Source organism: Elephantulus edwardii, unplaced genomic scaffold (assembly GCF_000299155.1).
Source record: "Elephantulus edwardii isolate Elephantulus edwardi_28Jun2011 unplaced genomic scaffold, EleEdw1.0 scaffold00154, whole genome shotgun sequence".
Classification (NCBI taxonomy): Eukaryota; Metazoa; Chordata; class Mammalia; order Macroscelidea; family Macroscelididae; genus Elephantulus; species Elephantulus edwardii.
In genome coordinates this window covers 901,742-914,082 of record NW_006399904.1, presented here as the reverse complement: position 1 = coordinate 914,082, position 12,341 = coordinate 901,742, and the positions used below count along the sequence as shown (strand labels likewise).

Here is a 12,341-nt window from a genome sequence, read left to right as displayed (position 1 = left end):
TATTGTGATGAATTACATTGATTGTTTTCCTTATGTTGAACCATCCTTGCATACCTGTTATGAATCCCACTTGGTCATGGTGAATTATTTCTTTGATGTATCATTGGATTCTATTTGCCAGTATTTTATTCAGAATTTTTACATCAATGTTCATGAGAGATATTGGCCTATAGTTTTCTATTTTTGTGGTGTCTTTTCCTGGCTTTGGTATCAAAGATATGTTTGACTCATAGAATGAATCTGGGAGGATTCCATCTTCTTCTATTTTCAGAAATGATTTACGTAGAAGTGGTAACAGTTCGTCTCTGAATGTTTGATATAATTCACTTGTAAAACCAACTGATCCAGGGCTGTTTTTGGTTGGAAGTTGTTGTATTACCTTTTCAATTTCTTCTTTTGTAATGGGTCTGTTCATATGTTCAGTTTTGGTTTGTGTCAGTTTAGGTAGGTTGTGTTTTTCGAAGTATTTGTCCATTTCCTCTAGATTTTCATATTTGTTTGAGTATAGCTTTTCATAGTACTTTAATGTTAGCTTTCTTATTTTAGTTGGGTCTGTTGTGATGTTGCCTGATTCATCTCTTATTTGAATTATTTGTGTCTTCTCCCTCTTTTCTTTTGTGAGTTTTGCTAGTGGTTTATCGATTTTATTAACTTTTTTCAGAGAACCAACTCCTAGTTTTGTTGATAGTTTCATTCTGTCTTCTATTTCATTTATTTCTGCTCTAGCTTTTATAATTTCATTTTTTTAAGGGTGTCTTGTTTTCTTGCTGCTCTGTTTCAATTTGCTGTAGATATTGGTTTGGAGAGTCAATAGTCTGTTTTTTTCTGTCTTTTGATGTGTTTGCTTATTGCTATAAATTGACCTCTGATTACTGTTTTGGCTGTTTCCCAGAGGTATTGGCAAGTGGTGTTTTCATTGTCATTAGTTTCAAGAAACCTTTTAATTTCATTTTTTATTTCTTCTACTACCCAGTCATGTTCAAGCAAGGTGTTGTTCAGCTTCCAAATGTATGGTTTTTCTCCTTTATCATCCTATTATTAATTTCTAATTTTGTGGCATTATGGTCTGAAAAGATGGTTTGTATTATTTCTACGTTTTTGAATCTACTGATGCTTGCCTTGTGACCTAGAATGTGATCTATTCTAGAGAATGTTCCATGCACTTTGGAGAAGAAGGTTTACTGTGCTTTTCGGGGGTGCATTAGTCTATAAATATCTATGAGGTCAAGTTGCCTTATTGTGTGGTTTAATTCTTCAGTATCTTTGTTCAGTTTGTTTGTTTTGTTTTGTTTTGGTTTGGTTTGGTTTTTTCTGGTAGTTCTATCTTTTCTTGAGAGGGGTGTATTGAAGTCTCCCAGCACTATAGAAGTGTTGTCTATTTCTTTTCTCAGTTTTGTTAATGTTTGTTTTATGTATTTTGCTGGTCTCTCATTTGGTGCATAGATATTTATTATTGTTATGTCCTCTTGTTCTATTGACCCTTTCAGCATTATGTAATGACCTTCCTTGTCCTTTGTGATGGTTTTACATTGATATTTATTTTATCAGAGATTAATTTGGCTACTCCTGATTTTTTCTGGTTGCCCTTTGCTTGTTATATTTTTGCCCACCCTTTTATTTTTATCCTGTCTTCATTTTTCAGGTGTGTCTCTTGTAGACAACATATTGATGGATTTTGTTTTTTGATCCAATCTGTTACTCTCTTTCTCTTCAGCAGTGCATTTAAACCGTTCATGTTCAGTGTGACTATTAAGAGGCTAGGTTTTATTGCTATCATTGTGTTGAGTTCTATTTGGTGTTGTTGCTTGTTACTTTGGACCATGCAGCTTTCTGTGGTATATCTGTAAGAAGGACATCTCTGAGTCTCTCCTGCAATGCTGGTCTTGTTTTTACAAACTCTCTTAGGTTCTGCTTTTCTGGAAATATCTTGATCTGTCCTTCATATTTGATGGATAATTTTGCTGGATACAGTATTCTTGGTTGACAGTTGTTTTCTTTGAGTGTTTGATATATGTCCTTCCATTCTCTTCTTGCCTGCATGGTTTTTGCTGAGAAATAGGCACTTAATCTTATTGTTCTCCCTTGTAGGTTACTCTTTGTTTCTTCCTTGTTGCTTTTAGGATTCTCTCCTTATCTTTGTTTCTGGCAAATTTAACTATGATATGCCTTGACGTTTTTTTTTTTTGGTTGAATCTATATGGTGTTCACTGAGTTTCCTGAATACATATTCTCTCATTCTTCATTATGCCTGGGAAGTTTTTCTCTAGTAATTCTTCCACAACTTTTTCAGTGCCTTTACTTGCCTCTTCCTTTTCTGTGATTCCAATGATGAACATGTTATTTCTCTTGATGGTGTCCCACATTATTCTTAGGTTTTCTTCTTTTTCCTTCTTTTTGAGTCTGCTTTATGCTCTAGCAGATCAGTGGTGACAATTTTGTCTTCAATTTCACTGATTCTGTGTTCCATCTCATAAACTCTGCTCATATATCCCTCCATTATGTTGATAGCCTCTAAAACTTTGGACCTTATAATTTGAATTGTGGATTCTTGTTTTTCTAATGCGGCATTTGTTTACTCTGCAGTGTTCTGCATTGTTCTTTTGAGCTCCTCCTGGTTTCTGCGTGTCATATCCTGTAATTCATCAAGTTTGTCTTCCATCCATTGGCTATATTCAGTCACTCCTCTTTTAAATTCTGTGTCAAAAAGTTCCATCAGACTTTCTGGTGTCAGGGAATCCACTGATACTGTGTCACCCTTTGTGAGTGACATCTTGCTTTGCTCTTGTGTATTGTGTGGGATAGTTTGCTTTTTTTGAACTTCTGAGTTCAGAGAAATGTCAGTTCAGAGCCAGTGAGGGCAGTCTCTTGTTGGTAAGACAGGTCAAGGTGCTACTGACTAAAGGCAAGTTGATTGCCCAGATTTGCAGGCACTGGTGTGGATCCAAATGGGGTGAGGCAGGCACAGGGTTGGGCTGATCGCAAGGGCAGGTCAAACACTTGGGGGACATTGCTCAAACCTCTGCTGTCTGAGTGTGCTCACAATTGGGGTCCCTACTCAAATTCCTGCTGTCCATTTCCTACCCATGAATGACTGGAAATACTAAGTCTCTGTAAATTTTCGTTAAAATTAATAAATAAGTTTAAAAAAACAAAAAGAAAGTCTAGGTGAGGCAGAGGCTCAGACAGAGAATGGGAGGTTGCTGCAACGGGGGACTCTGGGTGCAGCTGCCCAACATGGTCACTGTGCACATATTTTATTTTGGAAGAGCACTCTTCTGTCCATATGCTGCACTGAGGTAACCTGGGGTTGCTGTTATGATGAACCTTGTGCCACTGCAATTTCAAATACCTTATTGGTTACCCATGGTGTACAGTGTTTGGTGGAGCTCCCAGTTTCAGACAGATTTAGAAGCAGCAGTGACATCCACTTCCTAAACCGCATGCTTCTAGAAACGCTACTAACTTTGATAAATGGCGATGGGTGTGGAAGGGCTTCAGATCTTTTGTTCACGGGATTGCTATGAGTTGTTCTGGACTAGCCAACAATCAACAAAGACATTTTTGGAAAGCAAGCCTCTAGGAAATTAGAGAACACCAGATGATTAAAAAAAAAAAGCAAAGAGATGTAGTGTTGGAGATACTTACATTTCTATGAAAGAAAATTGGAAGATAGCTTCATAATCAATTAGGAGAAATATGTATTTATTCCGCAATGTTGTTGTTGTTGTTAAGTGCCATCAGTTGCAGGCGAATCATAGCAACCCTATGAAGGAGAGTCCTCAACGTGTGGGTACCTTTCATCCTCTCGCCAGGTTCATAGGGTTTCTGGAGGCAAGCTATTATGGAATTGGATGCCACTCCTCCTTCCAAGCTTGTTTTAATTGGGGAGCTCCACCTCACTCTCTGGCTGCATTGGGTAGCCAATCATTAACACATTTGAAACATCTTATGATTTTATCAAATTATGGTAATGTAAAAAGTGAGAATTCCAGAAGACTTAATTTACTCATGTGCAGCCTATAGCAGTGGCTTGAACAAAGCACAGGAATGTTGTAATGTGTAAAATCAAGAAAGGTGTAAAACAGATGTATATCATCCCTATTCTCTCCTTTTATATATTTTCTGAGCAAATAACCAGATAAACTTGACTATTTGAAGAATTCAATGTCATTAACAGTCTTGGAATGATACAAACTTACTTGCTGTAAACAAAGAAAACAGATAGCCTTTACTGATGAAGATAAAAGACTAGAGACTTCAGTATGGATTATACTTAAAAGAAGACAAAATCTTCAAAGCTTGTCAAATAAACAACATCCTGGTAAAAAGAGAAAGGCTGATGCTGTCAATAATTTAATTGCTTGGATCAAAAAATAAACACTCATGGAAGTAGCCATTAAGAAATCTAAGGCCTTAAAAAAGGAGAAAATAAAATTAATATAAGGTGGCAAAAAAAGAAATGAAACAACATATTGCATGGGGCAGATTTACTGCTAAGGACTTTCTCAATGTACTCAAGAACAAAGATGTCACTTAAAAGACTAGGATGTGTCTGACCCTAAGCAATTATATCTTAAGTCACCTCACATGCATATTATTAAGACAGACTGAAAAATGTATTGAGTACGTTGAGTTATTATCTTGATAAATAATGATGAATGTACCATTAACTACAAAAGAACAGAAAGATCTATCTCAGGAAAAGAGTAGCCAGAATATCTCTTAAAAGTGAGAACTGGTGAGAAATTATATCACATACTTAGGGTAGGTTGTCAGGAAGGCCTAGTTCCTGGAGAAGAACAATGTGCTTAACAAAGGAGCCATTTGTTAATTGTCATGGGCTATCTGGTGAGATCCAACTCATATTTGACCTTCTGTAAATTTTTATAGGCAGTAAATTGCAAAGAAGGGGTTACCTGTCTTTCTCCCACAGTGCAGCCAATTTAAACAGTGTGTCTTTGAGTTAGCAGCACAACAATGAAGACCCTTAACTGGAAAGACACGCATGATGTCTGCAACCATGGGCTAAAGCTCAGCAGTGATTGTGCGGATAGCATGCACCAGCAGTATTTCATTCGGGTGGAGTTACTGTGATTCTGAACCAACTTGACAGCACCTACAGACAATACCGAGAAAAGTTTGAGAATAATGAAGAGTTAATGCTAAGGCATTTGAAGTTTCATCGAGAACCAAAAATATTCTAAAATCGAATTGTAGTCATAGTGTACCTACTTCTAGTCGATATGAAGAAGCACTTAAGTGTACAGTTAAAATGGATGAAATTTATGTATAGGAATTATTATCTAAATAGAGATCTTTTGATATTCACCCACATTTCAAAGAAGAATGTAAGTTAAATAAATAAATATGATTTATCAGAATAGTAGTAGCTATAGTACCAGTATCAGCAGCCATAGTCATGTTGGTAGCGGGAGTGACAAGAACATCAAGGAGGAAGGAAAGTGAGAAGAAGAGAAGAAATAGGAAAAGGAGGAGGAGACACTCCCATAGTTGGATAATATACTGTTATTCAAATGTGTGTGTAATGGTCCTCACACAATAATGGTTGTATGGAATTAGAGCACTTCTTTGGAGAGCAATTAGGTAAGCTATAGCAAGAATAAAGTGTATAAACTTCATTAAGCAGTAATGCTATTTCTTAGGAATGACGCTTTTTACTTAGAATTTTACAAATGTGTATAGAGAGAGGAAAAAATATTTCCTTACAACAGTTTAGAAAGGACTAGAATTAGCTAAACTGTCTTTCAATAGTTGTTACGTGTCATCTTGTGAATCATACTTGTAAGGTCACCAAGGAAGAACAGAACCCAGTGCGGGCTAAGAAAAACAGTTTATTAAGGAGAAACTGCTGTGCTGGTTCTCAAGCAGAAGACCAGCCCCCACTAAGAGTTAGAGGGGGATTTTATACTTTCTTAGACTGCGTGGATCTTAACAAACTGTGGCTGACTCTGAGAAGAATGAGAATCCCAGAACATTTAATCGTGCTAATGCGAAAGCTATACTTGGGCCAAGAGGCAGTCGTCAGAACAGAGCAGGGCAGCACTGCATGGTTCAAAATTGGGGAAGGTGTGCACCAGAGATGTGTCCTACCTCCATACCTTTTCAACCTGTATGCAGTGTAGACTATCCAAGAGGCTGGGCTCTATGAGGAGATGTGTGGCGCTAGGATTGGTGGAAGATCTATCAACAATCTGCGTTATGCAGATGACACAACCTTGCTTGCTGAAACTGAGGAGGACCTCATACACTTACTGCAGAGGGTCAAGAACTGCAGCCTTCAGTATGGACTGAGACTCAATGTCAAGAAGACAAAGATTTTCACCACTGGACCAATTGGTAGCATCAGGATGGATGGTGAAGAGATTGAGATTGTCCACAGCTTCAGTTTGCTCGGCTCCACAGTCAACACTCTTGGCACCAGCAGCCAGGAAATAAAAAAACGTATTGCAATGGGAAAGTCTACTGTTAGGGACCTCTCTAAAGTACTCAAGAGTAACAGTGTCTCTTTGGAGACTAAGGTGCGCCTGATACCGGCCATGGTGTTTGCAATCACTTGTTATGCATCAGAGAGCTGGACAATGTCTAGGGAGGTCAGAAGGAGAATTGACGCCTTTGAGCTGTGGTGCTGGAGAAGAGTATTGAATGTACCATGGACTGCTAAGAAAACAAACAGATTCATATTAGAGAGGGTTAAACCAGGCTACTCCTTGGAGGCAAAGATTCTAGGGTTTCATCTGACATACTTTGGACAAGGAGAGACAGGTCTTTGTAGAGGGAAATCATGCTGGGTAGAGTAGAGGGACAGCATAGGAGGTGAAGACCTTCTATGAGGTGGATGCATTCAGTGGGGTAATCGGGATGGGTGTGTCAGAGGCAATGCGATTGGCACAGGATAGAGCAGGGTTTAGGGCTGTTGTATATAGGGTCACTATGAGTCGCAAATGACTCGACGGCACATAACAACAACAGCAGCAGATGGGAATTGGGGAAGGGAATGCATACAGATGCTTCCTTCAAGATATGGAATTGTGCTGGGGTCTCAGATGCGTATTCTTGGGAAAATGGGGTAGGGTAGTTTCACAGAGAGAAAAAGCATAACTACTGTTTTCTGCAATTGGATTCTCTCAGTAGCCATTCTGGGAGAGGAAGGAAAGGGCTCCTCAGTCCTATTATTCCAGCCTTTTATTAATATTGAATACGGGTGATAATGTTCACTTCTGTAGCTACTTCCTGCTGGGTAGGGATGACATTTCAAAAGGAAGGGGAAAGGCTGTTTATTTTAAGCAGCAGAATCCATAGGTGTGATGATGGAAGGTAATGGTTTGTACTCAGTTGATAATATGGTGAGTTCATGGACTGTGTGGTTGGCAAAAACTCTCATCCACTCCTTGAGAAAACTAGAGAGAAATCTTTTGAGGCAAGGACCAAATATTAAGATTAATAAAATTAAGGTAAGAGGACTAAGGAAAGGGAGAAGTCAGGGTCACCAATTTTCAAGAGAGAAAAATTTCTATTGGCTTCCTATTTCCCATTGCTTTCACTAGATTCGTTCTTGAAATTCTTTCACCTTGGCTGTGATTTAATAATGGTGACCCTGTGTATAATGGTTCTGAACCCTGCTCTATCTTGAGCCAACTTCACTCTGACATACCTACCCCCGTTACCCCAGTCATTGAGTCAATCCATCTCATTCAGGGTCTTCCTCTCTTGCACTGTCCCTCCACCCTTCCAAGCATGATGTCCCTCTCCAAGGACTGGTCCCTCCTTGCAGCATGTCCTAAGTATGTCAGAGGCTGCTTCAAAATCCTTGCCTCTAAGGAGCAGCCTGGTTTAACCTTCTTCAGGATGAACTTATGTGTTCTCTTAGCAGTACATGGTATATTCAATACTATTCTCCAGCACCACAACGCAAAGACATCCGTTCTTCTTCTGTCATTCTTAGTCACTGTCCAGCTCTCCGATGCATAATTAGTAATTGCAAAGACCATGGCCTGAATCAGATGCACCTTAGTCTCCAAACTGACATCATTTCTCTTCAGTATTCTGGAAATATCCCTGGTAGCAATGTAATTTGTATTCCAATGCAATTTGTCTTTTGATTTCCTGGCCATTGATACAAAGAGTGTTGACTGTGGAGCCGAGCAAGTTGAAGCTCTTAACCATCTCAATTTCTTTGCTATCTAGCATGTTGCTGGTAATTGCCCCTGTGGTGAAAATCATTGTTTTCTTGATGTTGAGCTTCAATCCATACTGAAGGCTACATTCCTTGACCTTCTCCAGCAAATGCCTCATGTCCTCCATAATTTCAGCAAGGAAAATTGTGTCATCTACATATCTTAGGTTGTTGATGAGTCTCCTTCCAATCCTGATATCACATTCATTCTCACAGAGCCCAGCTTGTTAGAGGATATGTTTCTTTGTGGATCACAACAAATTGGCTAACTCTCAGAAGAAAAGAATCCCAGAACACTTGATTATGCTTTTGTGAAATGTATACTTGAATTGAGAAGCAGTCATCAGAACAGAACAAGGAAACACTGCATGGTCCAAAATGAGGAAAAATGTACATCAGGGATGCATCCTGTCTCTATACCTTTTCAATAACAGACTGAAAATTCTTGTATATGCAATAAATAGAATGCTATGTATCTTAAAAATTAATATATCAACATATATTGAAATAATTTTAAAATATATGATTAAGTTTCTAAAAAGCCATATACAGAAAAAATATAAATAGTATTCCTTAGTTTTGGGAAAAATAAGAAAAGGAAACTTGCACTCATTTATATTAATAGATATTGTTACATGCAACCCTGCTTGCTGAAACTGAGGAGGACCTCATACACTTGCTGCAGAGGGTCAAGGACTGCAGCCTTCAGTATGGACTGAGGCTCATTATCAAGAAGACAAAGATTCTCAACAGTGGACCAATTGGTAGCATCAGGATGGATGGCGAAGAGATTGAGATTGTTCACAGCTTCAGTTTGCTCACCTCCACGGTCAACACTCTTGGCACCAGCAGCCTGGAAATCAAAAAACGTATTGCAATGGGCAAGTCTGCTGTTAGGGACCTCTCTAAAGTACTCAAGAGCAACGGTGTCTCTCTGGATACTAAGGTGTGCCTGATATAGGCCATGATCTTTGCAATCACTTGTTATGCATCAGAGAGTTGGACAATGACTAGGGAGGACAGAAGGAGAATTGATTCTTTTGAGCTGTGGTGCTGGAGAAGAGTATTAAATGTACCATCGACTGCCAGGAAAACAAACAGATTCATCCTGGAGAGGGTTAAACCAAGGTATTCTTTGGAGGCAAGGATTCTGGAGCTCCATCTGACATACTTTTGGCAAGTTGCAAGGAGGGACTGGTCCTTCGAGAGGGACATAATGCTTGGGAGGGTGGAGGGAGGGCACAAGAAGGAAAAAACGTCTATGAGATGGATTGATTCAGTGACTGGGGTAATCGGGATGGGTATGTCAGAGGCAGTGCGATTGGCACAAGATAGAGCAGGGTTTAGGGCTGTTGTACTATGAGTTATTGGTCGCTATGAGTCGCAAACGACTCGACGGCACATGACAACAACAACATTGTTAGATGCTGTCTAGTCCAATTCATAGAGACTCTATGAACAACAGACTTGACCCCTGTCCTATCCTGTGTCAACCTCATTATTAATAGTGTATCACTGAAAAGACACCAGAAAAATACAAATTTTAGCCCTACAAAGGAGGAGACAAAGATATAGACCAAAGAGTGATCCTTGGTGGCATATTATATAGGGAGTTGCTCTGGTAACACAAAGGGGCCTCAGCTGTTTAAATCTACCAGTGGAGGGATGGTTTCTTCATGTAAGATTTACATTCTCCAAGAACTTGCTGGAAGATCACCTGTGAGTTGGTTCTAATTCAATGGTAATGAGTTATTGACTTTGTATCTTTATATGCTATTTTAATTAATAACATGTACATGTATTAGTATGTTTTGAATTATTAAAACAAAGGATAATAATTTAAATTAACTAAGTGCTGCAAAAAGCATAATAATTTCATTGTATGTTAAGCTAGGATAGGAGGACTAATAGAAATGTGAACCACAGGGTAGAAGTGGGAAGTATAACTGCATTGTGTGTATTGTAGTTAATATTATAAAACAGAATGTGCAAGAATAACTGAGTAGAGAATCAATTACTTAGTAAATGTTTCCTCCAATCAGAATAAAAGTACGAAAATTTCAAGTAAGTTTATGAATAAATGATAGAAAAGATTGTGTTCTGTATTTTTATATATTATGAAGCAGTTTTATCAGAATTTTGCTGATTATAACTTTGATATCTATTTTGTATTTTAATATGCTGTGTCCATAGAACAGAAACAACTTTGTTTATTTCAGCCAACATATAAAATTGTAATTAGCATTAAGAGTTAGCACACGTGGAACCACTTTTGCTTTTGTCATCCTTGAAATGGGAGACTTGTTCATAATGTTGTTCAATGTTAGTAAAGAAGAGTTGGGTTTTGGTTTTGGTTTTGGGGTGTTTTGTTTTTTTTGTAATGGTGGAAAAAAAAATCTTTAAATTAGAATATTAGATAGTGATAGGATTAAAACTATTTTTCTTCTTGTGGAGATTGTATTAATTTCTAAAATTCATTATAACATGTATCTTTGTTTGCCTATAATACAATAACTACAAATTATCTTTCCTAACAATTGTTTTACAGATCCCATAAACTCTGATCATGATTCTTCAAATCCTTACCTTGGCACTAGCAGCGGTTCTGTCGCAGCAGCCATTCTGGTTCCATTTTTTGCTCTAATTTTATCAGGGTTTGCATTTTACCTCTACAAACACAGGTACTGTAGAAATGCTGTTTGTTTGGAAGCTTGCTTTGTGATTATGTAGTTTTGGATGATTGACTGGGAACATGTGTATTGTTGTTGTTATGAGCTATCAATTTAACTCATAACAACCCTAAGAACAGTTCTAAACCCTGTTCTATCCTGTGTCATCCTTGCCTCCTCTAACATATTTGAGTCCATTGATGCAGTCACCAGGTCAATCCATCTCCCTGAAGGTCTTCCTATCTTTTGCTGACCTTCCTACTTTCCTACCATGATGTCCCATTCCAAGAAATAACCCCTCTAGCAAAATGCTCAAGATATGTGAAACAAAGCTGCACTATCCTTGCCTCTAAGGATCAATTTTACTATACCTTCTCCAAGACATACCTATTTGTTCTTCTGACAGTCCATGGTATATTTAAGATTTTTTTAATATAAGAATTGTGAGACTTTTTTACATCACAGTGTCCAGTTACTAGGGGCTTCCATCGATCCATTTTCCTTTGAGTTCTTGCCTTGTGCTTAGAGGAGTATTAAGTGACTAACTTCTACTGCCTTGGCTTCTTACTTTCAATAAACTTTCAAAAACCCTAGAGAGTTGGCTTTCTCCAGACAAAACCTTGTTTTCATTTCTTATTTTTTTAAGATTATTACTTATATGTTTGAAAATGTTTTCTCATTCAGAGCCATAGTTCCTGACTCAGGTCCTCTTCTGGAGTCCTCTGCATAAATTTAGTTCTGCATAGCCAAGTTGAACCTATTCCGGTGTGAGAGCATTTCCCCAGCAATGTGGGAACAGTGACAATGCATGACCTAGGTGACTAAATAAATTTTTAACCAGGTCTTAAATTCATTAACATTTGACTGAATTTACTTAGTAATTTTTGCTGCTGTAGCAATTTTCATGTTCAATGTCAAAGATCTCTCAACTCTTAGTGCAGCTGTGAACTGTTTTTCTGCTGACAGGAACCTAGTTTTACAAGAGTCACACACTTTCTATTTCCCTTTTCCTAATGAACGTATTGTAACTTAAAAGCAGTTGCTCCCCAATTGTTAATCAGAACTTATTTTTACAGAAGTATCTAGTGTTTTTGCTAGTGTAGTTATTTTATATTTAAGCTTTGCTCTTCCACCTGGTATGCATTTCTTTTGTGGAAACAAAAGAGTCATGTAAGATCCTCTTTAGATATTTTCAATAACAACAACAAAAACAAAAATACTCTAATAGTACATTTTGAAAGGAGGAGTGGCATCCACTTCCATAAAAGCTTGCCTCCGGAAACCCTATGAACCTGGAGAGAGGATGAGAGACACCCAAGTGTTGAGGACTCTCCTTCATAGGGTCGCTATGAGTCGCCTGCGATTCGATGGCACTTAACAACAACAACAACTACTAGTACATTGTATGTCAGTGATTTTCTTTTAACATTTTTAATGTAAATAATGGCTTAATATATTGACATCAGCAGAGAACTGCC

General features: G+C 38.0%; 1 protein-coding gene across 1 annotated transcript in view; it reads left to right on the top strand.

Moving 5' to 3' along the window:
- CSMD1 (CUB and Sushi multiple domains 1) overlaps positions 1–12,341 on the top strand; it is a 2,584,888-nt gene that overhangs the window by 2,570,178 nt on the left and 2,369 nt on the right. The window contains exon 67 of the mRNA XM_006895025.1: positions 10,743–10,875. Coding sequence (XP_006895087.1) covers positions 10,743–10,875 — 133 coding nt within the window. The remainder of the gene's footprint in view (positions 1–10,742; positions 10,876–12,341) is intronic.